Below are 24,493 nucleotides of genomic sequence, written 5' to 3'. Positions count from 1 at the left end.
TAAAGAATTTATGCCTAATTTTAGTTTTCAAGATACTTATTTGATATTAATATTTATAATGGCCACACACAATTCAGCCATTATAGTTCAGGGAATAAGCAGCAGCTATGATGAAGAAGATGAGACAGATTATTTATGAGCACTCTAGTATGCTGATTGCTTTATATATCTTCTCTCCTTCAATCCAAAAATGTAATAAGGCAGCAGTCATTCTCCTTGTACAGAAGACCCTAATATTCAGAATTGGTATATAACTTGCTAAAATGTTACACAACTACTAACTGGCAGAGCTGTGATTCAAAACCCAGGTCTGTATTCTCGAATTCTATAATATCCCTCCTTTTAAAAACCAGCTTTTTATAAAGCTGGCTCTATTCCCTTCTAAAAGCTCTTATTCAACCTGAGGAAAATACAGTCTCCTAGGTCACTGACAGCAGCAGATTAGGTAGGATAGACTCACCTTAATCTTCTCATATTTGAGAACAGAGGGATGATTCGCTAGATCCTGGTAAATGTGGGGTGTCAAAAGCCGGGCAATTTCAGGGCGCATGCGGTGCTGAAACAGGACATGTATATCATTAGGACATAGGCAGAGAATAAATGCAGTTTTCTAAAGACTAGGTTACTGGTGGAAAATCAGGGGAAGCAACATTTGAAAATAATAATAGGGAGAAAAGAGCAGAATGTAAACAGCTCCTTCATCCAACACACACTCAACATGGGTTGATTTTGCGATGGCGATACTTGAAACAGAAAACAAAGTAAGTTTGAGAGTCATTTCATCACTAAAGCAGTTTTGTTTTTATGAGAACTTTCTTACTGGCTGTTGGAAGGCTTCCAGGAGCCTTCTCCTAGACAATTCATAGTAACAGAGGCCCGGCTTCTCACCTGGTAATTCAGACGGACAAAGGGAATGTTTACTTTCACCAGCCGTTCAAAGAGGGACACCTCAAGGTTGAAATTCTTGGCCAGATCATACACATTGGCACTGGGGCGCAGCTGAAAAAAGAAACATAGCTGAGAATTCTCTACTGAAAACTTATTTCATCTATCCACCCACCCACCCATCAAATGTTTTTTTTTTTTTTTTTTAAATATATTTTATTGATTCTTTACAGAGAGGAAGGGAGAGAGATAGAGAGCTAGAAACATCGATGAGAGAGAAACATCGATCAGCTGCCTCCTGCACATCTCCTACTGGGGATGTGCCCACAACCCAGGTACATGCCCTTGACCGGAATCGAACCCGGGACCTTTCAGTCCGCAGGCTGACGCTCTATCCACTGAGCCAAACCGGTTTCGGCATGTTTTTTAAATGCCTTCTATGTGCCAGGCACTGCTCTAGGTGCTGGCAGGCTAAGGATAAAGAGTGACCAGGGCCACGAAGGACAAAGTGCCCAGGGATACAGGCTCCTTAGCTAGGCCTCTCTGTACAGTGACATTTGAGTTGATGTCAGAATGGAAGAGGTTGCCACTCATTCGAAAACAAGCCATGAGGCCGAGACCGGTTTGGCTCAGTGGATAGAGCGTCGGCCTGCGGACTGGAGGGTCCCGGGTTCGGTTCTGGTCGGGGGCATGTGCCTGGGTTGCGGGCATATCCCCAGTGGGGGATGTGCAGGAGGCAGCTGATCGATGTTTCTCTTTCATCGATGTTTCTGACTCTCTGTCTCTCTCCCTTACTCTCTGTAAAAAATCAATAAAATATATTAAAAAAAAAAGAAAAAAAAAAAAGAAAACAAGCCATGAGAGGGAGCAGATAGGGGGTGGGAACACAATGAGATGGTGGTATAAGGTGAAGTCAGAGAAGCAGGCTGAACCCTGAGAATACTGTAGGCCACTTTAAGAAGCTTGATTTTTATATTAAATGTAATGAGAAACCACAGGAGAGTTTTGAGCTGGGAGTGACATGATCTGATTTACTTAAAAAAAAATTCACAGCAGCTTATTAAGAATGGGTTAGAGGGTGGCAAAAATGGAAGCAGGGGGACAGGAAATATGGTATTACAATAGTCCACTTAAAAGGCCATGATTTCCCTAGCTGGTTTGGCTCAGTGGATAGAGCATCGGCCTGCGGACTGAGGGTCCCAGGTTCGATTCTGGTCAAGGGCACATGCCTCGGTTGCGGGCTCGATCACCAGTGTAGGGCATGCAGGAGGCGGCTGATCAATGATTCTCTCTCATCATTGATGCTTCTATCTCTCTCTCTCCCTTCCTTGCTGGGAAAAAAAAAAAAAAAAAAAAAAAAAAAAGGCCATGATGGATAAATAGCAGAGGGAACAGATGAAATGGAACCTCTAAAACAGTGGTTCTCAATCTTCCTAATGCCACGCAACCCTTTAATATAGTTCCTCATGTTGTGGTGACCCCCAACCATAAAATTATTTTCGTTGCTACTTCATAACTGTAATTTTGCTACTGTTATGAATCATAATGTAAATATCTGATATGCAGGATGTATTTTCATTGTTACAAATTGAACATAATTAAAGCACAGTGATTAATCACAAAAACAATATGTAATTATATATGTGTTTTCCGATGGTCTTAGGCGACACTTGTGAAAGGGTTGTTCGACCCCCAAAGGGGTCGCGACCCACAGGTTGAGAACCGCTGCTCTAGAATATACCACAAATCTAACAGTACCTACTCTAGATTGAACATGAGAGGTAAGGAGAAGAAGAATCGCAGAAAGCCATTAAGAGGCTTGAGAACCGGTGAAGCAGAGGCCAGGGTGTCTTCCTGATTGATTCCACTGCCCTACCTGCTGGTGGTCCCCAATCAGAATGAGGTGCTGGCAAGCTTTGCTCAACGTGGCAATGGTGTGGGCCTCAAGGACTTCAGCAGCCTCTTCCACAATGACAATCCGAGGCTCTACCTTCTGCAGAATCTGGCGATATTTGGCAGCACCTGTTCAAGAGAAAAAAGAGGCTCCTCTGAGATGATGTACCGAACCCACCAGGCCACTGGGTTTCTGGGTCTGTGACAACTGAGCCCTCACATTCATCCAGGGCTGTGGTGGCTACTGTATGAGAGAACAAGTGCTGCTGGATGGTCACCAGCGCATTATACCCACGTTGGTCATTGCTGGGATTCTAAACGCAACAGGAGCAAGTAGGTGAATTTCACACTCAGTTCCTTAAATACAGTGTGCTTGCTTTCAATAGCTTTTCATGGTACTTTCTTCTAACCTACTAGAGAAGCTTCCTTTACCTGCCGTAGATTATCTGATAGGAGCTTGGCACCAGGAGGGAATGGCTGGAGCAGGTAAATTTCCTCAAGTTCTCTTACCTGTGGTTGTCATTCCTATGACCTGGGCATCTTTCAGAATGTGCAGGTCTTCCTGGAGTCTCAGCTCAGCCATTCTCTCTGCTGATGTGCGGTAGTGGTGCTCATAGTTGAGGATCTTTCGGCGGGTGTCAGCCTGGTACTTCTGGAGCCACAGCCTGAAGAATATGAAGAACCAGGTAGAGGGAGCTGCATACTCTTTGAGAAGGTGGAGTAACTCCCTTTAGTGTGCCCTGTGTTAGAAGTGGAACCTAGACCACTGAGGAGCTTATAGGCAGGCCATAGAGAGAAAGAAAGGAGAGACCCAGACATGCATGGACCCAAGCGTCTAAAATGCCCAACAGAAAGATGTGTAGAGACATGTATTTAGTCAGGAGTTAAAGAACAGAGGTTAAATATTGGGAATAGAGTAAGGGACCTCAAAAGTTTCAAGAATTATTTCTCCAAATTCTTCCTACCCCATCCTTAGCTGAGTCTTCTCCCCTCCCCAATTCTCCAGTCTTCTTTTTACAAGTAAAACAGATCATGTCACTACTCTGCTGTAAAATCTTCCAATGGGGCCCTAGCCAGTTTGGCTCAGAGGATATAGCGGGAAGGGTCCTGGGTCCGGTCCCTGTCAAGGGCATGTGCCTCGGTTGCAGGCTCATCCCTGGCCCTGGTTGGGACATAAGCGGGAGGCAACCAATTGATGTGTCTCTTTCACACTGATGTTTCTCTCTCCTTGTCTCTCCCCTCCTACTCTCTCTCCAAAAAAAAAAAAAAAAAAAAAAAGGAAAATATCAAGTGAGGGTTAACTAAAAAAGAAAAAATTCTTCCAATAGATAAAAGCCTTGCTCCTCACCTTAGCCCTATGAGGCATGCATTGTCAGGCCTCTGTCCACCTCTTTGACTTGACTTTCCATTTTTTTCTGCAAGCCACAGCCATGCTGGCTGTCTTTTTCAATTTCTCATACAGATGTTCCCTCCCTTCTCAAGACCTTTACCCATGAGGTCCCCAAAATCTCATCTGCTCCCACTTCCCCATTGGCCTTATAAATACCTACTCCTCTTTCAGATCTTGCCTCCAATGTCACTTTCTTGAAAACCTAAGACCAGCCCAGATCCCACATAATATTATTAGCACCCCTAACTCTTTTCTTTAAGTGTTTATGCCCATTTGTAACTTTTTGTGGAATTAACTAATTTGTATCCTTGGATAGACTCTAAACTCCATGAGGAGGTAGAGTCAAGTGTCTTTTATCTCATGGCTGCATCTCCAGCATTCAGCTCAGTGGGGTGGCTCAATCTATCATTAATTAACATTGTTGAAGATCTGGGGGTGTTATATTCTAGGAAAGAAAAGGAACCTCCTGGGGAAATACATGGGTGGATGGGGTGGGGGGTGAGAGTTGGGCACAGTACCTATAAAGCTGCCAGCGAGAATTCAGGTCCAGCTGCCAAACATCCTGGATTTCATTGGCCTCAGCCTCAGTCATGGTGTTTAGTTTGCGAAGCTCATACTTCATTTTCTTCTTCATTTTCTTTTTCTGGCTACGCTGGGTCTATAAACATCAATACCAGCCAGAGTCACCATCTCAGCAGAGGTGGGCCCTGTTCTAAGCCATAGGTGTGGGTCACAGCACATAAAAAAAGGGGCTGCCTCTTCTAATTAACTTCTTTAAGTGTCTCACACTCTCTCAACAGATATTCCATTGCAGAGTGGCTAAATGAGGACTCTGGGACCAGGGTGCCTGGATTCAAAGCCCCATCTACCTCTTATTAGTTGCTGGACTTAGAGTAAGTTACTGAACCTCTATGAGCCTCAGCATCGCTTCTATAAAATAGGGTCACAGGGTTGTTGGATTGACTAAAGGAGTAATACATGGAAAGCACTTAGAATAGTGCTGGCACTAGTTTCACTGAACATCTTTTGACCAGTTTGTTTCTCATTCCTAAAAGTTGTGTCATTATAGTAGTGGAGATGAGTTTTTCTTGTTAAAAAGTATACAGAGCCTCCTGTACTTATCATGATAGTGCCTTTAAGCAGTGGGTTAAAGGCACCATTTAGGAGAAAGTGCTCTCCCATGGATGTGACTCTGGCATGCGAGACAAATGTCACAATATTATGGACCTTGTCCCACTTCAAAATCAAACAAACTCCTGAGGCCACATGGCAGAGAGATGCCCAATCCACATTTCCAAGTATTGGGATGATGACTCCACCCATCATATACAGTGATGTTGAACTGAACTAAGCTATCAGGTTCAAAGCCATCAGACCAGTGAAAATTGCATCCAAAGTTACCCCTGAAAGTCCTTTAAATCAACAGTGGGTTTCAGAAAATGTTATTTTGAATATCCAGTCCTCTATTATCATAGTAATGCATGCTAAATTTTGAGGAACACTGGGTTCTACCAAAGGAAAGAGCAGAGGGAGAGTCCATATGTGGGCTTCTGGGTATTCACACTATTCTGGCTTTAAGAGAAATATCAAATTCCAGGGTGAAGTATTCCATCCCTGTATGGCTTGTTTCATTCCATTTTACTTAAGTCCGCTAAAATCTTAATGCATGTTCAGACCTGTTTGTAGTTTCTAGTCTGTAGAAGATAACACCCATGGAAGCATCAAACACTAAGAATTTGATCTGACCCATATGTGCTGCATTTTTTCTGGAAGTTTGAGGAAAGCACTTGACTGTTTAAACTGGTATTTCTTGCCAGGGCCCCTCTGAAGGGCCATACTCTTTATATTCCTGGGAATTAGACGTATCCTATACTAGGGTATGGTTGTAAAAGGGGTAAATCCAGCTTATTGTGAGGATGAGGTGAATACACTATAATAAAAGTGGGTGGAAAAAAGGGGCTGCCTTTCTGATCAGAACAGATGTTCTCAGGCCGATTTCAGGAGAGTCTAACCCCCACCTACCAGGCAGTAAGAACTGAACTCCCATTTCCATGGTGAGGACTTTAAGGGAAGTGAGTTTACCTCCCACTCTCCTGCGGCTTGCTCCTGCCCAGCTGCTGTCCCAGGGCCACTGTTTTCTATCCTTGTGGCCAGAAGCAATTTAGCCAATTCCTGGACCGCCCCATTCTCTTCCTTCTTCCGCCGCCGGGGTCTCGCCACCTCTTCCTCCTCAATCACCCGGTCTGCTTGAATCAGGTCAGCCTCCTCTGCAATCTCAATCAGAGAACCCTCCTCTTCTCCTTCCTCCTCCTCCTCCTCATCCCCTTCTGCCTGGGCTAAGAGAGAAAAACAGGCAGGACAAGGATGAAGACCTCTTGAAGCCAAAAGATGAAAGAGGGCACCGACAAGAGTTTAGATGGATGAAGACATTCTCAAAGGGATTTAAGTGGTTACCTCTAGGGAGGGACACTGGGAGGAATGAGAGGAGATGAAGACTTAGGTTTCTTTACATACTTTTTTGTTACAATTTTTTAAAAATATATTTTTATTGATTTCAGAGAGGAAGGGAGAGGGAGAGAGAGAGAGAGATAAGAACCAAGGATGAGAGAGAATCATTGATCAGCTGCCTCCTGCACGCCCCCTAGTGGGGAGTGAGCCCGCAACCCAGGTATGTGCCCTTGACTGGAATTGAACCGGGACCCTTCAGTCTACAGGCCGACACTATCCACTGAGCCAAACCAGCCAGGGCTGTTACAATTTTATAATACTCATTTTCCCCTTTAAATGATATCTTTAGCCCTGGCTGGTTTGCTCACTGGTTAGAGCATCAACTTGCACACTAAAGGGTCACAGGTTTGATTCCTAGTCAAGGGCACATACCTGGATTGTGGGTTTGCTCCCCACCTGTCATGAGGTACGTGCAGGAGGCAACCATATCAATGTTTCTCTCTCTCTGTCCCCTTCCCTGCATCCCTTCTACTCTCTCTGACAAGCAATGGAAAACATATCCTCAGGTGAGTGTTAACAAGAAAAATCTTTGCCACATACAGGGAGGGGCAAAAGTGGGTTTACAGTTGTTCATACAGAAAGTAATACAATAATTCATAAATACAGGAATAAACTGTTTTGTGTACTCACAACTATAAATATACTTTTGCCCCACCCCATATAATGTATATATACATCTCTATAACATTGTCTAGTCTTGACTTTTTTGAGCACTATCTGAAATCATATTGTATCTTTTCCCTTGCCTTTTTCATTCAGCATGTTTTTGAGATTCATATGTTCTCTAATTCCTTTTCACTACTGTACAGTATTTCACTATCTGAACAGCCTATAATTGCTCAGCAGCATCCACTGTACAAATGTGGATAGACGCTTGAGTTCTTTGTTTTTCCAATATCATAAAGTGGTGTACTGACTACCATCCCCACTAGCAGTATATCAGAGCTCCCACTGCTTCACAATCTTATCTGCGTGGTTATACACAGCTTTTAAATTTTTTCCAATCTGGTGGCATAATAGTACTTCATTGTGGTTTTAATTTCTCTAGTTTCTAATGAGCAACTCTCTTATGTTTACTATTAGGATTTCCTATTTTGTGATGTGCCTGTTAAAAGTGTTTTATCTATTTTCCTACTAAGCTATTCTCTCTCTTTTCTGATTAATTAAAGCTCTTTACATATCCTAGGTATTACTTCCAAGTTCTGCTCTTCTGTTCTTTACCAAATTCCACCTTATGATGTGATTCTAGGTAGACACACACTTACCTGTATTTTCAGGTCCCGCTGGAGCAACACTTTGGGTGAAAGAAACGACACCCAGACCCAGCCATTCCAGCATCATGGAATGCTTCCAGCCTTGGAAGCAAACCCATTCACTATCCTGAGGAAGGAAGAATGACCAGTTATGAGAATTCGATGACAACCAGTGTGAAGTAAAGTTCTCCTTGATGGATAGAAAGTAATTTCCTTAAAATTCAGAGGCTGCAAATTGGCAACTGGATCATTTACTATGACTTGCATAGAATTTTAAAAATAAAAATTTCCTGCCTCTAGACTAGCTTATTTCACTTATTATTATTATTAGCATAATACTCTCCAGGTCCATCCATGCTGTTGCAAAAGAAAGGATATTCTGACCTGGCAGGGAGTTGTATGTCCCTAGGACCTGGGAGTCAACCTTGGACCTGGAAGTCAACTTTGGAATTTGGTCCAGTCTCATTCAAGAACTGCCTATTATCATGGAAAGATTAAGAATCTTCTTTCCCAAACAATGGAGTCCCACCCCACGTTGCCTACTTCCCCATTCCTATAATCCCTATTTCCCCATGTAATCCTTGACCTACCCTATATAAGCAGCTGGCTTGTGGGGGGCTGCAGAGCAGATTTTTGTGGATGACCTGCTGCTTTCCCATACTGCCAGCAATATTGGAATAAACCCTCATATATGTGATTAAAAAAAAATCCTGCCTCTCTTGACAAAATCAGGAGCTATGGCAGCAACAAGGCTGTATTCCTAAATGGCAACAAATGGGCTGGAAATGGGTTGCCGCCACCCCTTTTCCAGTTTGCCACAATCCTCTCTACTTCCCAATGCCTCACATCTAACCTGCTCCAGTCATTTTTAGTACCTAATGGACCCCTTTAGGCTTTTGGGTTTGTAACCCTGAAATCCACCAACCCATTAATAACACTAGTAGAAGCACCATTTCCCTAGACTCCTGGCCAGCCACTGTACAGAGACTGTGTTAGCTACTTCACATAACATTTTTGAAGGCAGACATTACTATCCTTGTCTGAGACCAAGTCACATAATCAGTCTGTGTGACTGAAGTCTGCTGACCCCAGGCTCTCTACATGGGCTAGGTTGTCTTGTTATGATATTTCATTTAACAAACATTTATAGCATACTCATTAAGAGGTTTACAAGTATTAACTTGTTTATCTAAATAAAAATCCTATAAGAAACTCCACTTTTGCAAGCCAAATTTATAAAATGGCAATTTCATATGGTTCTGCCGGAAGCCGGTCCATCCTTGCTGCTTGACACAGTCGCTGCAGGAAAGAAACATCTGCACAGCATATGTTTCAAGGGACCTGGCGTATATAGCATACTGTTCTTAATATGTTTGCTCCCCTTAGCGCTGTGTGTTTTAACCAAGGTCACCTCTCTGAGAAAGGTTGTTTCCCCAGGTAGGAATTTTTCCCTGAAGTCAGGGAGGGGATGAAACTCCTTAACTAAGTGCCAGGCGGGTAGTTAATCACTTTAACTACAAACAATCATGCTTAAGCTACATAATCTTTACTCCCTGGAATGGAGATAAGAAACGCCCTAACCTTTGTAATAGAAATTGACAGGATTAAAATCAACTGGTATAAATACGGATGTAACAAGACAATAAACAGCAGAACCTCTCTGGAGATCGAGACCAGAACTTGGCTGGAGATCCTGGCTAGGCTGCTGATCAACTGAACACTGTCTCCGTGTCATTCCTTCTTCGCCGACTCCGTCTACGCCTTTGGGAACCCCTGGACCTACTGGGGCTGGACCCCGGCATGGTTCAATTTGATATTACTATCCCCACTTTATAACTGAGGAAACAGGCACAGAAAAAATCAAGTAACTTGCTCAGAGCAAAACCAGGATTCCAACCCAGAATGCTAGCTCCACAGTCTTGTTCTTGACTAGTATACTCAGCTGTCTTTCCTCATGAAACGGAACTTCTAACATGGCAGCATCATATTATCAAACAGCTAATGCTTTGGACTGCTGCTTCTGCTGAAGGCTCCTTCCAAGTACTGAGTCAAGACAGATGCTTGTACTCCCCAAGATGACCTCTACCTGTGTTGGTCCACTCATCAGGCTTTTCCAGTGCTCGGAGGAAATGTACTTCTCCAGGTACTGTTCCCGTAATACGCCACGCATGGTGCACTCCAGAGTCCGGGCCCCTATATGCAGCTCTTGTTCTGACTCCTTCATTTGTGTCATGATCTGCCAAGAACAGTGGTAAAGAAATGAAGAGGAAGTATCATCCCCCAAACTCAGTCCCTGCCTTGAGGGAAAACAAAGCTAACACAGGAACAGCAAGAAGGGAGAATAACTATTCTGTGGTCTTAAAACAAAAGGTTTAGTATCTAAATTGTCTAAAACAGCGGTTGCCAACCAGTGGCCCGCGGACCAAAGGTTGGCAACCGCTGGTCTAAAAAACTCCTGCCAATCAGTAAGGAAACAAATACATTAGAAATATAGCCCAAGGATACTGTGAGAGACTTCTCCCCCGCCCCCCCCCCCCCGCCCCCCGGTAAAAACTCAGAGTTTTAGCTGGGCACATGGCTGACCAGCTAGAAGATGGTTAATAGGCTATAAGTAGAAGTGCTGTGGGTAGTTTGGGGGAATCCGCATGAAGCCCTGGCAGGAGTTGGGAGGGGGCAGCATTCCCTTTATTGCCTTTTCTCCACCTCAGATTATAAGAGTTAAGGTCACACCACAGAATTAGCAGAATGTAATGCTGGAATAAACTTGGGTCCTTCATAGCTTTGTGGAGCCGCTATCTGCTTTGGACTGTCTACCCAGAAAGCCAATGCTATCTTGTTTAGTTCCCCTTTGAGCTACCTCCAATATCCACAGCTGGGACTTACACTCATGTAGGCCCTCCGGAGATGCATGGGGAGATTTCGGCGGAATTCCCGCTTGTTCCTCAGCTCCCTCAGCGTAAACTGCTTCAAGATGTCACTGCTGCTCCTTCCACCTACCCGCACGATACTGGGCTTCTGACACTTATAGATACCTGTGGAGAATGGTGAAGCACAGTAGAGTTGAGAGAAGTTTTGCTGGATTCTCTCCAATGAGAAAGGTAAGTGTTTGGGGTGTTGTGCCAGCTGGTCTATTAGGGAACAAACTGGTGCTTACAGGAAATCTACCCCATTAATAAGCAAGAAGGCCCCAGAGATTATATGATCGGCACAGCAGTAAAGTGTGGTGCTTAAGAGCACAGGCTTTAGCCCTAACCTGTTTGGCTCGGTGGATAGAGTGTTGGCCTGCGGACTGAGGGGTCCTGGGTTCGATTCCGGTCAAGGGCATATACCTTGGTTGCCAGCACATCCTTAGTAGGAGGTGTGCAGGAGGCAGCTGATTGATGTTTCTAACTCTCTATCCCTCTCCCTTCCTCTCTGTAAAAAATCAATAAAATATATATATATATATAAAAAAGCACAGGCTTTAGAATCAGACAATTGAGAACTCAACTTATTGGCTCCACAATTTATTGCTATGTAACCTGGGGCAAGTTACTTAACTTGAGCCTCAGTTTCTTCATCTGTGATTTGAAAATAGTAATACTTTCCTTATAAGGCTAATCTGTACAAACTAAAGAATATCTTTATAGCTCCTATACAGGGACTGGCATAAAGTAAGCTCTTAGTAAATGTTCTCTGTAATTCACCCTACATATATTTACTGCTTGGTTACTATGCGTCAGACATATGCTAGGTTCTGAAGATATATATAGCAGTGAAAACACAGACTCCATTTCTAATTTGTTATCATGTCTCACAGTCTGAGAGACAATATACACATTAAACCACTTATCACTCTAGTGAAAATATGGTAGTTACTATAAATACATGATGTGTACATATGTAACAGGGGACCTTACCTAGTTTGGATGAGGTAGGGATCTAATTCTTGAGGATCTAATATTTAAACTGAGAATCCAAGAATAAGGAAGATTTGCCCGGCTGGTGTGACTCAGTGGTTGAGCACTGACCTATGAACCAGGAGGTCACAGTTGGATTCCTGGTCAGGGCACATGCCTGGGTTGCGGGCTCAATCCTCAGTGTGGGGCATGCAGGAGGCAGCCGATCAATGACTCTCTCTCATCATTGATGTTTCTATCTCTCTCTCCCTCTCCCTTCCTCTCTGAAATAAAAACATAATAAAAAGAAAGAATAAGGAAGATTTAATTTAGGTGAAAGGGGAGGATACAGGAGAATTCAGAAAATATTCTAAACAAAAGGAAAAACATACTTATTCATTTATTAATGCAGTTAGTATTTTTTTCAGTCCCTAGAATGTGCCAGGATCTGTGAATATAGCAAGAAACAGGACCAGCCCTCACGATGTTTACAGTCTAGGGTAAAGCCACATAAAAATAAATGGCTAGGGCCCTGGCTGGTTTGGCTCAGTGGATGGGGCGTCGGTCTGAAGACTGAAAGGTCCCAGGTTCAATTCCAGTCAAGGGCATGTACCTTGGTTGCAGGCACATCCCTAGTAGGAGGTGTGCAGGAGGCAGCTGATCGATGTTTCTCTCTCATCGATGTTTCTCTCTATCCCTCTCTCCTCCTCTCTGTAAAAAAAAAATCAATAAAATATATTAAAAATAAATAAATAAATAAATGGTTAGGTATGTGCTAAATCTCTGAAGAAAAAATATAAAAGGAAACTTAACCTTGGCTTGGGGAAATATTAAAGTGCACCTGAAGAGAGATTTAAGGTGAAACTGAAGAATGAATATTGAGCCAGCCAGGCTGGATGGATCAAGACGGAGAGAGAGGTAAAGAGAAAAAATGCATTCTAAGCAAGGGGAACAAAACGGACCGAGGAAGAAGCTGAGGGATTCAAGGCATTGAAGACAATGGGAAGAGGTAGGAGATGAGATGCAGAGTCAGGCTGGAGCAGATGACACAGCCTTACAGGTCATGGTTAGTACTGTGGACTTTATTCAAAGAGCAATAGAAAGCTACTGAAGTCGCTAATGGTTCAACGATAAATGTTTTGATAGAGACCAATTTTGCATAGACATTACCTTCCAAAAACTGATCCAAAGCATGATTAGTATAACACACAACCAAGATGGGGAACTTCTGGAGGTTAATTTGCCAAACATTCTCATTGGTAAGAAGGGCTTGAACAATTTTTAAACCCACATAGGTTTTGCCTAGAAAATAAGAAAAAAGGAAAATTAGAAAACTTGGAGACTTACTAAAAGTAGTTGTTAATTTTAAAAAATCGTTATTATTATTTTATTTAAGGTAATACACTGAGATGGCTTAAAATCCAAGAAGCACAAATGAGCATATTATAAAAAGCCCTCTCGTTCTTCCGTCCCCCAGCTACCCACTTCCTCCTAAAAGCAACCAATGTTACCAGTTTCTTGTCATTCGATGCATATATAAACAAATATGAATATAGTTATTTTCCAGCCTACCTCTTTCTTTTTTTTTAATACAAATAGTAGCAGACTATTTTCACTGTTCTACATCTTTCATTTAATCTTGGAGGTAGTTCTCTATCAATACATAACAAGAATCCTCCCTCTTTTTGTTTTTCACAGCTGCAAGGTAATTTTTAGTCAGTTCCCTATTGATGGACATATAATTTGTTTCCAATCTCATGTGGCAAATTATTTAGAAATGCTTTTAATATACCACAGTGGACTTCCCTTTGTAATAGGAGGGAAAACCAGAAATCAACAATGGAGTTACAGTTGTGGGTTTATCAGCAAATGTCCAATAGTTAATTAAGTCTACAAACAGCTAAATTTTTACATAGTGTCAAGCTGAGAAAGCAGCCATTGTCCTCAAAAAACTCAGAGGAGGAAGAGATACAAGAAAATCAAAGATTTCAGTATAGCATGATAAGTAACAATTTTTTCTTCCTCTCCGAAACCCCACCCCATTCTAATAATACGTACTGAATGCCTAACAGTGGTAGGCATTGAATTAGAGAAAAAAATAAAATAGAGCACAACAGCCATGGTTATTATTTTCTCAGACCCTTGAGACCTCATACAAACAAATGTAAAATCATAAATGTGGGAAATGAGAAAAACATGGTATCAAGAAAACATATAGACCTGGCCGGTTGCTCAGTGGTCTGAGGGTTCAATTTCCAGTAAAGGCCATGGGTTGCAGGTTCCCCAGCTCCAGCAGGGGCGTGTGCAGGAGGCAACCAATCAATGTCTCTCTCTCTCGTCCACGTTTCTTTGTCTCCCTGCCCCCCCCCCCCCCCCCCCGCCAACCCCCAACTCTCTCTAAAAAAATCAATGGAACAAATATCCTTGAGTGAGGATTAACAACAACAAAAAAAGTGGAGGGAAATAAATATAAGTATTCATTTGCTTGAATATTCATAAGAATATCTTTCGAAGGATACACAGGAAGATAACATTGTTTACTTTATAGAAGGGAATGGGCGAGGTGGTAGGAGGAGGGAGACAGGGATTTTTAAAAACGTTTGAATCATTTTTTAATTAAAACATAAGATTACAATTAATAATGTGCCAAATTTTTAACCTCGCAGATGAGCAAAAACTGCTGATCAGCAAAAAAGGATGTAAGGAAATGGAACATTAATTCAATCTTGGTGAGAGTACAAACTGATACTTGTTTTTTTAAATCCTCAAAACAACACTTTAATTATGCATATTTTTTCATTATATAGTGTTTCTTATTAGAAAGACCTTTCCTTCTTTTACATTACTTTTTTATCATGAGTTTCTATTAATTTATCACTGTTTTTTAAAGTGATAAATTTTAATTTATCACTGTTTTTGTGTGTGTGTGTGTGTGTGTCTGTGTGTGTGTGTTTTGTATATCCTTTTGGGAGGGTAATTTAGCAATACCTAGTATAACTATTAATGTGAATTCCCACTTTAGGGGAAAAAATTACAGAAATAATAAACAGAGTACCCAAAGACAAACACACAGATATAGACACATAGATACTTACCGCAGCACTGATGTAATAACAACAACAACAAAAATATATATATACACACACGGTACATTCCTACCTTACAGTGAATGCAGGCATAATAAAAAGAGTGAGGTACATTTGTAAATGTAACTATAGTGTAAAGAATGTAAAAATGTCCACAACATGTTGTTTATATTATATATAAACTAGAGGCCCGATGCACGAAATTCATGCAAGGGAAGGAACCCTCAACTCGGCCTGCACCCTCTCCAATCCAGGACCGCTGGCTCCTAACTGCTCGCCTGCCTGATCGCCCCTAACCCCTCTGCCCGCTTGCCTGCCTGATCACCCCTAACCACCTCTGCCTGCCTGCCTTAACCCCTCTAACTGCTCCCCTGCTGGCCTGATTGCCCCTAACCGCCTCTGCTACCCAGGCTTCCCTCCCACTGGCTGGCCGCAGGTGCCCAGGACTGGGAGGCGGCTTTGCCAGGGCCAGCCGCAGCTGCAGGCACCCGGGACTGCAGGCAGCTTTTCCTGGGCTGGCCGCAGCTGCAGGTGCCTGGGACTGTGGGCGGCTTTGCCCAGGCCTGGCTTTTGTCAGGAAGGATGTCCGGTCTAATTGGCATATTACCCTTTTATTAGTATAGATCAGTGATGGTGAACGTTTTGAGCTTGGAGTGTCAGCATATTGAAAAACCCTAACTTAACTCTGGTGCCGTGTCACATATAGAAATTTTTTGATATTTGCAACCATAGTAAAACAAAGATTTATATTTTTGATATTTATTGTATATATTTAAATGCCATTTAACAAAGAAAAAAAGAAAAATCAACCAAAAAAATGAGTTCGTGTGTCATAGGTTCACTATCACTGGTATAGATTATAGACCAATAATGGAAAGATACACATTAAACTACCAATAGTAGTTATCAAGACAGAGTAGGATTAGTAGGGAAAAGGGGTATAGGGAGGTATATTTTCATGAGAAGCATGACTCTAGAACCAAAATGCCTGACATCAAATTCTAGGTCTGTCACTATTTGTGTGAGCTTCAACAAATTATTCAAGCTCTCTTTGCCTTAGCTTTTCATCTGTAAAATGGAATGGTTTCTGCCTCACTGAGTTATTGTGAGGAGGCAGCTGATCAACGATTCTCTCTCATCATTGATGTTTCTTATCTCTTTCCCTCTCCCTTCCTCTCTGAAAGCAAAAAAATTTTTTAAAAATAAATAAATAAAAGTAAATAAAAATAATAACAAAATGATGTTGAATGAGTTAACATATATAATGGATGTGAAACAGTACTTGGCACATAGGCCATTATTATGTACAGTTAAGTCTTCACTTGTTGATAGGTTCTTAGAAACTGAGTCTTTAAGTGAAATAACATATAACAAAACCAATTTTCCCATAGGCTAACTGATAAAAACAAGAATAAGTTTCTATGGCATTATTTTTGATGAGAAAAACATCACCAAGCTCTAAATAAAGACCCAAAATACTCCTATTATAAAACATTGAAATGTGAACTATACATACATTTAAGAAAGATTAATAAAAATTAGTAAGAGCCCTAACCAGTTTGGCTCGTGGATAGAGCGTCAGCTTGTGGACTGAAGGGTCCCAGGTTCGATTCTGGTCAAGGGCATGTACTTTGGTTGCAGGCACATCCCCAGTAGGGGGTGTGCAGGAGGCAGCTGATCGATGTTCCTCTCTCTCATTCTCTCTCATCAATGTTTCTAACTCTCCTTCTCCCTTCCTCTCTGTAAAAAAATCAATAAAACATATAAAAATAAAAATAAAGGTTTTTTAAAAAATTAGTAAGAGAATTATTCTCCAATCCACTGATTCCAGTTCAGGGCCAGGGGTAGCTGGAGCTAATCCTGGCAGCTCAGGGTGCAAGATGGGACTCACCTTGGACAGGAAGCCCTTCCATTATAGGGCACACTCACACACACTCACTCGGACTGGGACAATGCAGACATGCCACTTCATCTCACATGTACATCTCTGGGATGTGGGAGAAATATGGAGTCCCTGAAGAAAACCCACAGACATGGGGAGACTATGCAAACTCCACAGTGGCCCTGGCTGGGAATCAATTTTCCCCCTCATCGATGTTATAACAGCTTGGCTGACATCTATATATATAAAAGGCTAATATGCTAAGTGTCTGACCATCTGGCTGGTTGCTATGACTCGCACTGACCACCAGGGGGCAGATGCTCGATGCAGGAACTGTCAAGCTGCAGTGACTTGGCAGTGGCGGTTCTCGGGTGAGACACCCTGTAACCAGAGAGGAGGGCGCCTGATTCCTGCAGGGCCATGTGGTTCCACCTTTGGCCATGGGTTATGTTGTTGCTGGGGTACTGTCAGCCCGAATCTGGTTTACTGCATACTTGCGTTTGCATTCCACACCCTATAGGACAGCAACTTTGCAGAGTGCCCTCTTGCACTCTGGGACCCCTTGGGAAATGTCAGAGAGCAGTTTTGGCCTGATCCCTGCAGGCCAGGCCGAGGGACCCCACCTGCCGGAGGGACCCCGCTCACTCCACAGATGCTGTGAAGGGAGCATGGGGGGTTGGCTCCAGGGCATGTCTGGCCCATCTCACCCAGTCCCACCAGCCACCTTCTAATTAATTTCTTTTCAATGTACACGAATCCATGCACCGGGACACTAGGATATATAGTAGCTGAGTGTTGACCTATGAATCAGGAGGTCACAGGTTGATTTCCAGTCAGGGCACACGCCCGGACTGTGGGCTCAGTCCCCAGTGTGGGGCATGTAGGAGGCAGCTGATTAATGATTCTCTCTCACTCTCCCTTCCTCTCTGAAAAATATATTTTTTAAAATAAATAAATAGCCGTAACCGGTTTGGCTCAGTGGATAGAGCGTCGGCCTGTGGACTCAAGGGTCCCGGGTTCGATTCCGGTCAAGGGCATGTACCTTGGTTGTGGGCACATCCCCAGTAGGAGGTGTGCAGGAGGCAGCTGATCGATGTTTCTAACTATCTCTTTCCCTTCCTCTCTGTAAAAAAGTCAATAAAATATATTTAAAATAAATAAATAAACAACAAAATGATGTTGAATGAAGTAACATTATACGAAGACCTGCTGTACTTGATATTTAATTAGAAATCAAACAAATTAATATAGCCTTTGATGAAGCAGAGGTAATGTATCTTCTGAAGTTTGACCCCTAGCAGTCTTTTCTAATCTTGCAATTTGGGTTTATTACTATGAATGCCAATGGGTCCCCACTGGAAAATCACCATAACAATGTAATTTTATAAACAAATTTGATGTCCATTTCATGAGAACATTTCTTTTTTTTCTTTAATTGAAGTTATTGATGTGACATTGGTTAATAAAATTATGTAGGTTCCCGGTGTACAATTTTATAATTCATTATAAGTATACTGTATTTTGCATTCACCATCCCAAATCAAGTCTCCTTCCATCACCATTTATCCCATTCATCCACTCATGGGAATGTTTCTAACCAAGACATTCTAGAAACCTAAGTCAAGCCTTCCTTTCCTGGCTCCTAAGGTAGATGACATGTGCTCTGAAAAATTATCTTACCTGTTCCAGGAGGTCCTTGAATAATAGCCAGTTCCCTTGTGAGAGCAAACTGCAAAGCTTCCATCTGGGAGTCATCCAGCTTCAGGGCTTCTTTGGAGGGCCATTGTCTAGGGTCTAAGACATTAACTCTGAGATATCTCAAGCCCTCAGCATTCCTCAGGGATTCCCCGGTGTCTGAGGGAGTCTTTATTAAGGGAGTGAAATCGTATCTGCCTCCCATTAGCAAGTACCTTGGCTCCTTCACATGAGAGTCACATTCCACAATGTTTCTCTGGAAGGGGACATCTTCCTGTTGGATCTCCTGGAGTCCTTCCAGGACATGCCTATAAGCCTCAAAATATGCGGTTGTCTCCACCATTAGGAAAGAGTCAGAGGGCTGGACCTCTGCTAGCAGCTGTTGGCTCTGCTCATTGAAGGAGAGCTGGACAAATCCTTGGTAGAGATCCTCCTGCTCCCGGTTAGATACTGTGGCAAAAAGAAATGTCTCAAAATTGTCCTTGGACATGCACACCAAGGACCCATAGAGCAATCGCTTGGAATTCTGCCAGCGAACAAACTTTAGTGGTTTTGTGTCAAACTGTACCTTATAGACAATGCCTGATGATGCACATACAGGGCTGATAATCCTGGTATCAAAGTAGATTCGAATGTCATCAAACTTTCTCTTCCTCAGGCCTTGGTCTTCAAAGCTTTGGAGAAGTTCCAAAATGCCTTCTCGTAAGGGCCTGACAAAATCTTCTCGAAGTAGTCGGAAGTGAGTATCCAGATAGACTGCAGTGCTCTCATATTTTCCAGAAATGATGTTGGGGCGAAGGAATGGTTTCTCATCCAAGTGCACCTCATTGTATGTAGGGTAAATGGGCATGGTCCGGTAGCTATCAACATTGTCTTCTGCCTTGGGCTGTACTAAAGTGTAGGTATCTTCCCTTAAAGTGTCCTCTCGCCTCTTTTCCTGCAAATGTTGGATGATGGCCTGTACCTTTTCCAGGTTCTTCTCAGTCTCTTCTTCTATGTCAACACCAGAGGCTCTCAGAGCATTAAGAGAAGCTGGCAGGAGGGAAATGAGCATGGAAGTTTCCTGCACAGAACTGGCAGGGAAGACACTTACGAGGTCCTGGATGAGGGAGATAATGTTGCTAATGTGTTCTGGATACTGGTTTCGAATGTCAGGGATGGGTTCAGTGATCATCCCTACCACATAAGCTGGCAGGCAGACTTTGAGGAATTTTGAATTCTTCAATATGCCCAGGACATGGAGAATACTCTGGCGATCCATTCTGGAACTGCAAGCCTTCCGAAGAACCTGACAAATGAGCTCAAGGAAGTTGGGTTTCATAAAAGAATGAGACAGAAGCTCCTTCAGTCCTAAACTTGTGGCAAGTGTGATGACCACCTCAGAAGGGTCTTTCTGCAGAAGACTTTCTAGGAACTTATAGCCCAGTTTCTTCACCTGCTGTGGCTGTTCTGCAGGCTTCTGGTGAGGGACCCGCCACTGCTGGAAATTTTCATCAGACCATGGTGGTCTGCGGTTCCTTTCCTCCTGACTGCCATTTCTCTGTCTGGCGTCATTCTCCTGACCATGTCTTTGGCCTCTAGGTTCATCACTGGCACGTCCCCTTCGGTTCCTCCTTTCTGGATGTGGGTTCCTTCCCATGGCCGCAAACCTAAGCTCTTCTCTTTGCCAATAAGGACCAAGTTGGTTGTTGGCCCTAGGATGCCTTCCCAGTTGGTTGGCTCCTCCTCTGAGAGCATTGGCTGGTGGATTATTGGCCTGATTTCTAGCTCTTGGTGGTAATTCACCATCCATAGGCCCTAAACACAATGGGAATAGTAGTTAAACATAAAAATAAAGGTGCGAGGAAATTGTTGTAGGACAACAATGCACATTTTCTTATTTTCCCAAACATCCAAGGAGCTTTGGTTTTATTTGGAGAGAAATAAGTCATGTGCTGAATGTAAAAACAGTTATTATGTTGCTGTATATATTATAAAAATATTGTTTTTTTTCACAGGGTGCAAAAGGGAAAAGGAATAAACATTTGTTGAATGCCTAATACACGCTAGAAAATAAATGTATGCAGTATATAATTTAATCTTTACAAATTGGGATTATTTCAGAGCAACAAAAAGATCAGCTCATTGTTTCTAGTTTCTTGCCAGTACCAAACAATAGTCAGCACATGAGTTTCAGAGCCAAATGGACCTGGTTCAAATCTTTACCTGGGTACTTCCTCACTATATTACCAAGTTGCATAATTTCTCTAAGCTTCAGTATCTGGGTTGTTGTAAAGATTAAATGTTCAAGATGCTTAGTATAGTGTAGTACCTGTTATATAAAAAGCTCTTATTAATGTTAATTATAACTAGTAACACTAGTAATAATTTTCAGTTGGCCTACTCTATTGGTTTTTAGAGCCATTGGTTCTACCATGAAATAATTATACTATAGGCAACACAGGCATCAAAGGAGATAAAGTTATAAAAGGAAATGTTTCTTAAACTTTGCCCAGCATCAGACAGAAAAGAGGAAGATGGGACTTTCCTTACTAAGATGTTTTTGAGCTAACTAATAGACAGTAAAGGAAACTAAAACATGAAACTCAAGTTTTCCTCCTTTCTCCAGCACAAGTTTATTTACAAAGTATTTACCTATTACCAACTCTCAGAAAAGAGAGAGTGGGGAGGGAGGTGACACACCCAGTATACGTGGGAAAGCTAACATCACCCAGTGGATGAAGCTTAACTTGTCTCCCTTGATCTGCCACACATTTCATAAGTGACCTTGGCCCACATACCCATGTCCAGTTTTTTTCACTTTCCTTTTCTCTAAAACTGATTCTGGAGTTGATCCAACTTAGCAGAATGACTTGGAGATTTTAAAAACAAACAAAAAATAAGACTGTATACAATAATTTGATGATAAAAAATACTATAAAAATTTCAAATGCACATTATATTCAAAATGATAGTTCCACTTAATGACATCAGATGCAAAATCCATTTATGTACTTTTTCTTATTTTGCACTTTTTAGAGAAAATTTTAATGTGAAACAAAAGAATATTTGGTAAAATATAAATACTGTATACTACTAAACTCTAAATTTTTATAATTATGATTTCAAACTTCCAGGATATCAGAAGAAAGTCCCACTTTTAATATTTTGATCTGATTAGAAAACTAGAACAGAAAATTGTACCGTTTTTCATTTTTCAATATTCATACAGCTCATAAAATAAAATTCTATAGTTCTTCCTCATTTGTTCCACAGCTAAACTCAGATGACATATTACAAGTTTAGCGAAAAGCAAAATTCATTTGGTTGTTTTGTTTTAGAAAGTTCTGAGCAAACAGAACCACCATTGAGGTAGAGTAATGCTTTTGGAACTAACTTCGCTTTGGTGGCTAAGATTCCAGACACATGCTATCAAATTCATAATCACTAGCTATGTATGGCTATTATGCATCTTAAATGTGGCTAGTCTGAATTAAGATGTGTAAAATAATAAATGGGATTTTGAAGACTTAATACCAAAAAGAGTTAAATATGTCATTAAAATTTTTTATATTGATAAAACTTCAAAATGATAATACTTGAATATATGGGAGGTAAATAAAAACATTAAAATTATTAAAGTACCATGATAATAAAAATATACTCAATTATTCTAAAATGATATTTGAATATATTGGCTTAAATAAGACAAGTACTAAATCACTAAATTTTATTAAATTAGTATTAAATTTTAAAAATGGATTTCCCGTTTTTCTTTTAAAATATATTTTTATTGATTTCAGAGAGGAGGGGAGAGAGAGAGATTGAAAATTTTTAAATTACATTTTTGGCTTCTATTATGTTTCTACTGGACAGTGCTGCTCTAAACCAGTGTTATTCCCGCTTCTGACACTCACCACTATCTTTGAAGTGCACCCATTCATTAGCTCTCTTACGGAAAGGGGAAGGCTATTTTGTTTTTCAGAGTCAATCATACTGTAGCTAAGAAATAAGCCATTCTTTACTTGAGAGATACAATCAATCTTAGGTGGGCCTGCTGCTCATTCATAGAGAACTCAAGTTTCCTTCCCATTAATTAGAAAACGTTGCTCACCTCTGTGGTTGGTATGGGGATTCCTGGGCCTGACATCCGGACAAGGTCTTCTGTCCTCCATGACTGAATCACTTGAATTCCTCCGCATCCACGTTCCTTTAAGTTACCTGGAAATCTGTACAGGTTAAGAGAAATTAGTGCCCTTGAAACACAGCATCTGGCAGAAAAACCCAGAACAGCATTAAACCAATCCTTCTGTCTCTACATTGTAATGATTTGTTAACTAAGAGTTAAACACATTATGTTTGTTGTTGTTAATCCTCTCCTGAGGATATTTTTCCATTGGTTTTTAGAGAGAGTGGAAGGGAGGGGGAGAGACAAAGAGAGAAACACATCTATAGGTTGCCTTCCAGATGGGAATTGAACCCGGGACCTTTCAGTCCTTGGGGCGACGCTCTATACACTGAGCCAAACCAGCTCGGGCTAAACACAGAGTTTAATCATGGACACAGTGTTCAACTCTGTAAACACCCAGTTATGATATGAAAACATTAAATTCACAATTTAGATGATTTCAAAGGCTCAAATTACCCCCACCCCTTCTCTTTATCCCTGTACTTTTCTAAGGGAGAGGAAGTGTCGTTAATTCCCATTCAAAACTACTGTTTGGTTTATGCCTTTGGCCCAATTACTTAATCAGTTGCTAGGTTTCAATTTCCTCTTCTATAAAGCAGATAAATACTTGTTGCCAGGACAGACAGAAGTGTATTTCTGTTAATCCAAAAACCACGCATGTCTCACACTATTCAGCATTTATGTTACATAGCAGCATTCTATAGCTTACAGTTCTCTAGAGTTTGTAAATAAGTACAGAGCAGTAAACCCTTACCCTACTCTTTGGAATGCAGCCAAACTGGATCAAAAGAAAGAAAAAGATAAGTTTCCATCTGTGGAATGTTTCCTCCACCAGCTAGAAAAATCTGCAGGACTTTTCTCCTCCTCTACTACCGCGATAATTTTTAAGAGTGGTCCTATAAGAGGAAGAGGAAGCCCGTTTAAGGCAACTTCTCGGCACAATCGCGCACATCCTGCGGGGTGGGGCCAGGGAAAAAGTTGGTGGCTCAGAGTCCTCAGCAAGGGGATTTTGGAGCCGGTCTTCTTCTTCCTGAGTTTTTAAACATTCATGGTTGAAAACTGTGGATAGGTTTGGCATTCTTCTACGAGGAGTCGCTTTTATCCTCAGCAACAAAAGGAGTCCCTTTCCTAACTGCTGGCAATAGTTTGGGTGATCTCCTGCTTCATCACATCAAACCTGGCTCTCGTGACGCAGGTTCAATATTTAGAGTTTACTTTCCATTTTAAAAAAGTTGTCTGAGGGGACAATGCTTTCTTCCTCTTGTTGGAAAAAGAAAAACTAAAAGAGAAACTCAGAGATTTTCTGGGATAAAAGAAATGAAAGAAAAGAGAAAAAAAGAAAGGCAAGGAGCGAGAGGAGCAGACAGAAACAGGAAATGCTAGGAGAAAGGCAGACCACGGTGGGTTTCTTTGGGAGTCCAGGCCTCAAGGGCAGGAAGAAGGAACTCAGTGATGGCCAAGCTGGTACAGGGACCAACTGATAGAAGGGTCATCGCCAGGGCGGGTGAAAGAGGCTGAAACAAGGGGCCAGAGCGGGGCTTGGGGGTGGTGGGGGTGGTGGGGGTGTCTCCAGGGCCACCGGGGCCCACCTCGTCCTGGTGGGACTATGGGGTCAGGGAGAGCCAGGGTTGTGTGGTGGCTGAGGAAGGTGCCATGGCAGGGCTGAAGCAGGGAGTGGCAGGCGAGGTGGGCGAGTATGGGGCCTCAGGAAGAAGGGGGCTGAGCTCAGTTGGGGGTGCCTGCTGAAGTGCTGGGGGACCTGGAAACAGGGGTGGGGTGTACAGATGTGGAGGGTGCTTGGTGGAGGATGGGGGGCAGACATGGTGATGCCTGAGGAAGATGAAGGGGGTGGTAG

General features: G+C 42.1%; 1 protein-coding gene across 1 annotated transcript in view; it reads right to left on the bottom strand.

Annotated features, from left to right (window-relative positions):
- Positions 1–24,493, bottom strand: part of ZNFX1 (zinc finger NFX1-type containing 1) — a 29,090-nt gene that overhangs the window by 3,877 nt on the left and 720 nt on the right. Inside the window, exons 2-13 of the mRNA XM_081096780.1 lie at positions 22,564–22,678; positions 18,456–20,267; positions 12,978–13,109; positions 10,813–10,961; positions 10,016–10,165; positions 7,942–8,056; positions 6,251–6,504; positions 4,687–4,826; positions 3,289–3,443; positions 2,762–2,907; positions 889–999; positions 461–556 (exon numbers count right to left, since the gene is read on the bottom strand). Coding sequence (XP_080952906.1) covers positions 461–556; positions 889–999; positions 2,762–2,907; positions 3,289–3,443; positions 4,687–4,826; positions 6,251–6,504; positions 7,942–8,056; positions 10,016–10,165; positions 10,813–10,961; positions 12,978–13,109; positions 18,456–20,267; positions 22,564–22,651 — 3,348 coding nt within the window. The 5' untranslated portion in view covers positions 22,652–22,678. The remainder of the gene's footprint in view (positions 1–460; positions 557–888; positions 1,000–2,761; positions 2,908–3,288; positions 3,444–4,686; positions 4,827–6,250; positions 6,505–7,941; positions 8,057–10,015; positions 10,166–10,812; positions 10,962–12,977; positions 13,110–18,455; positions 20,268–22,563; positions 22,679–24,493) is intronic.

The sequence above is a fragment of the Myotis nattereri genome (genome assembly GCF_964212035.1).
Source record: "Myotis nattereri genome assembly, chromosome: 8".
NCBI lineage: Eukaryota > Metazoa > Chordata > Mammalia > Chiroptera > Vespertilionidae > Myotis > Myotis nattereri.
Note: the sequence above shows the minus strand (reverse complement) of the source record. Positions and strands in the feature narration are given on the sequence as shown.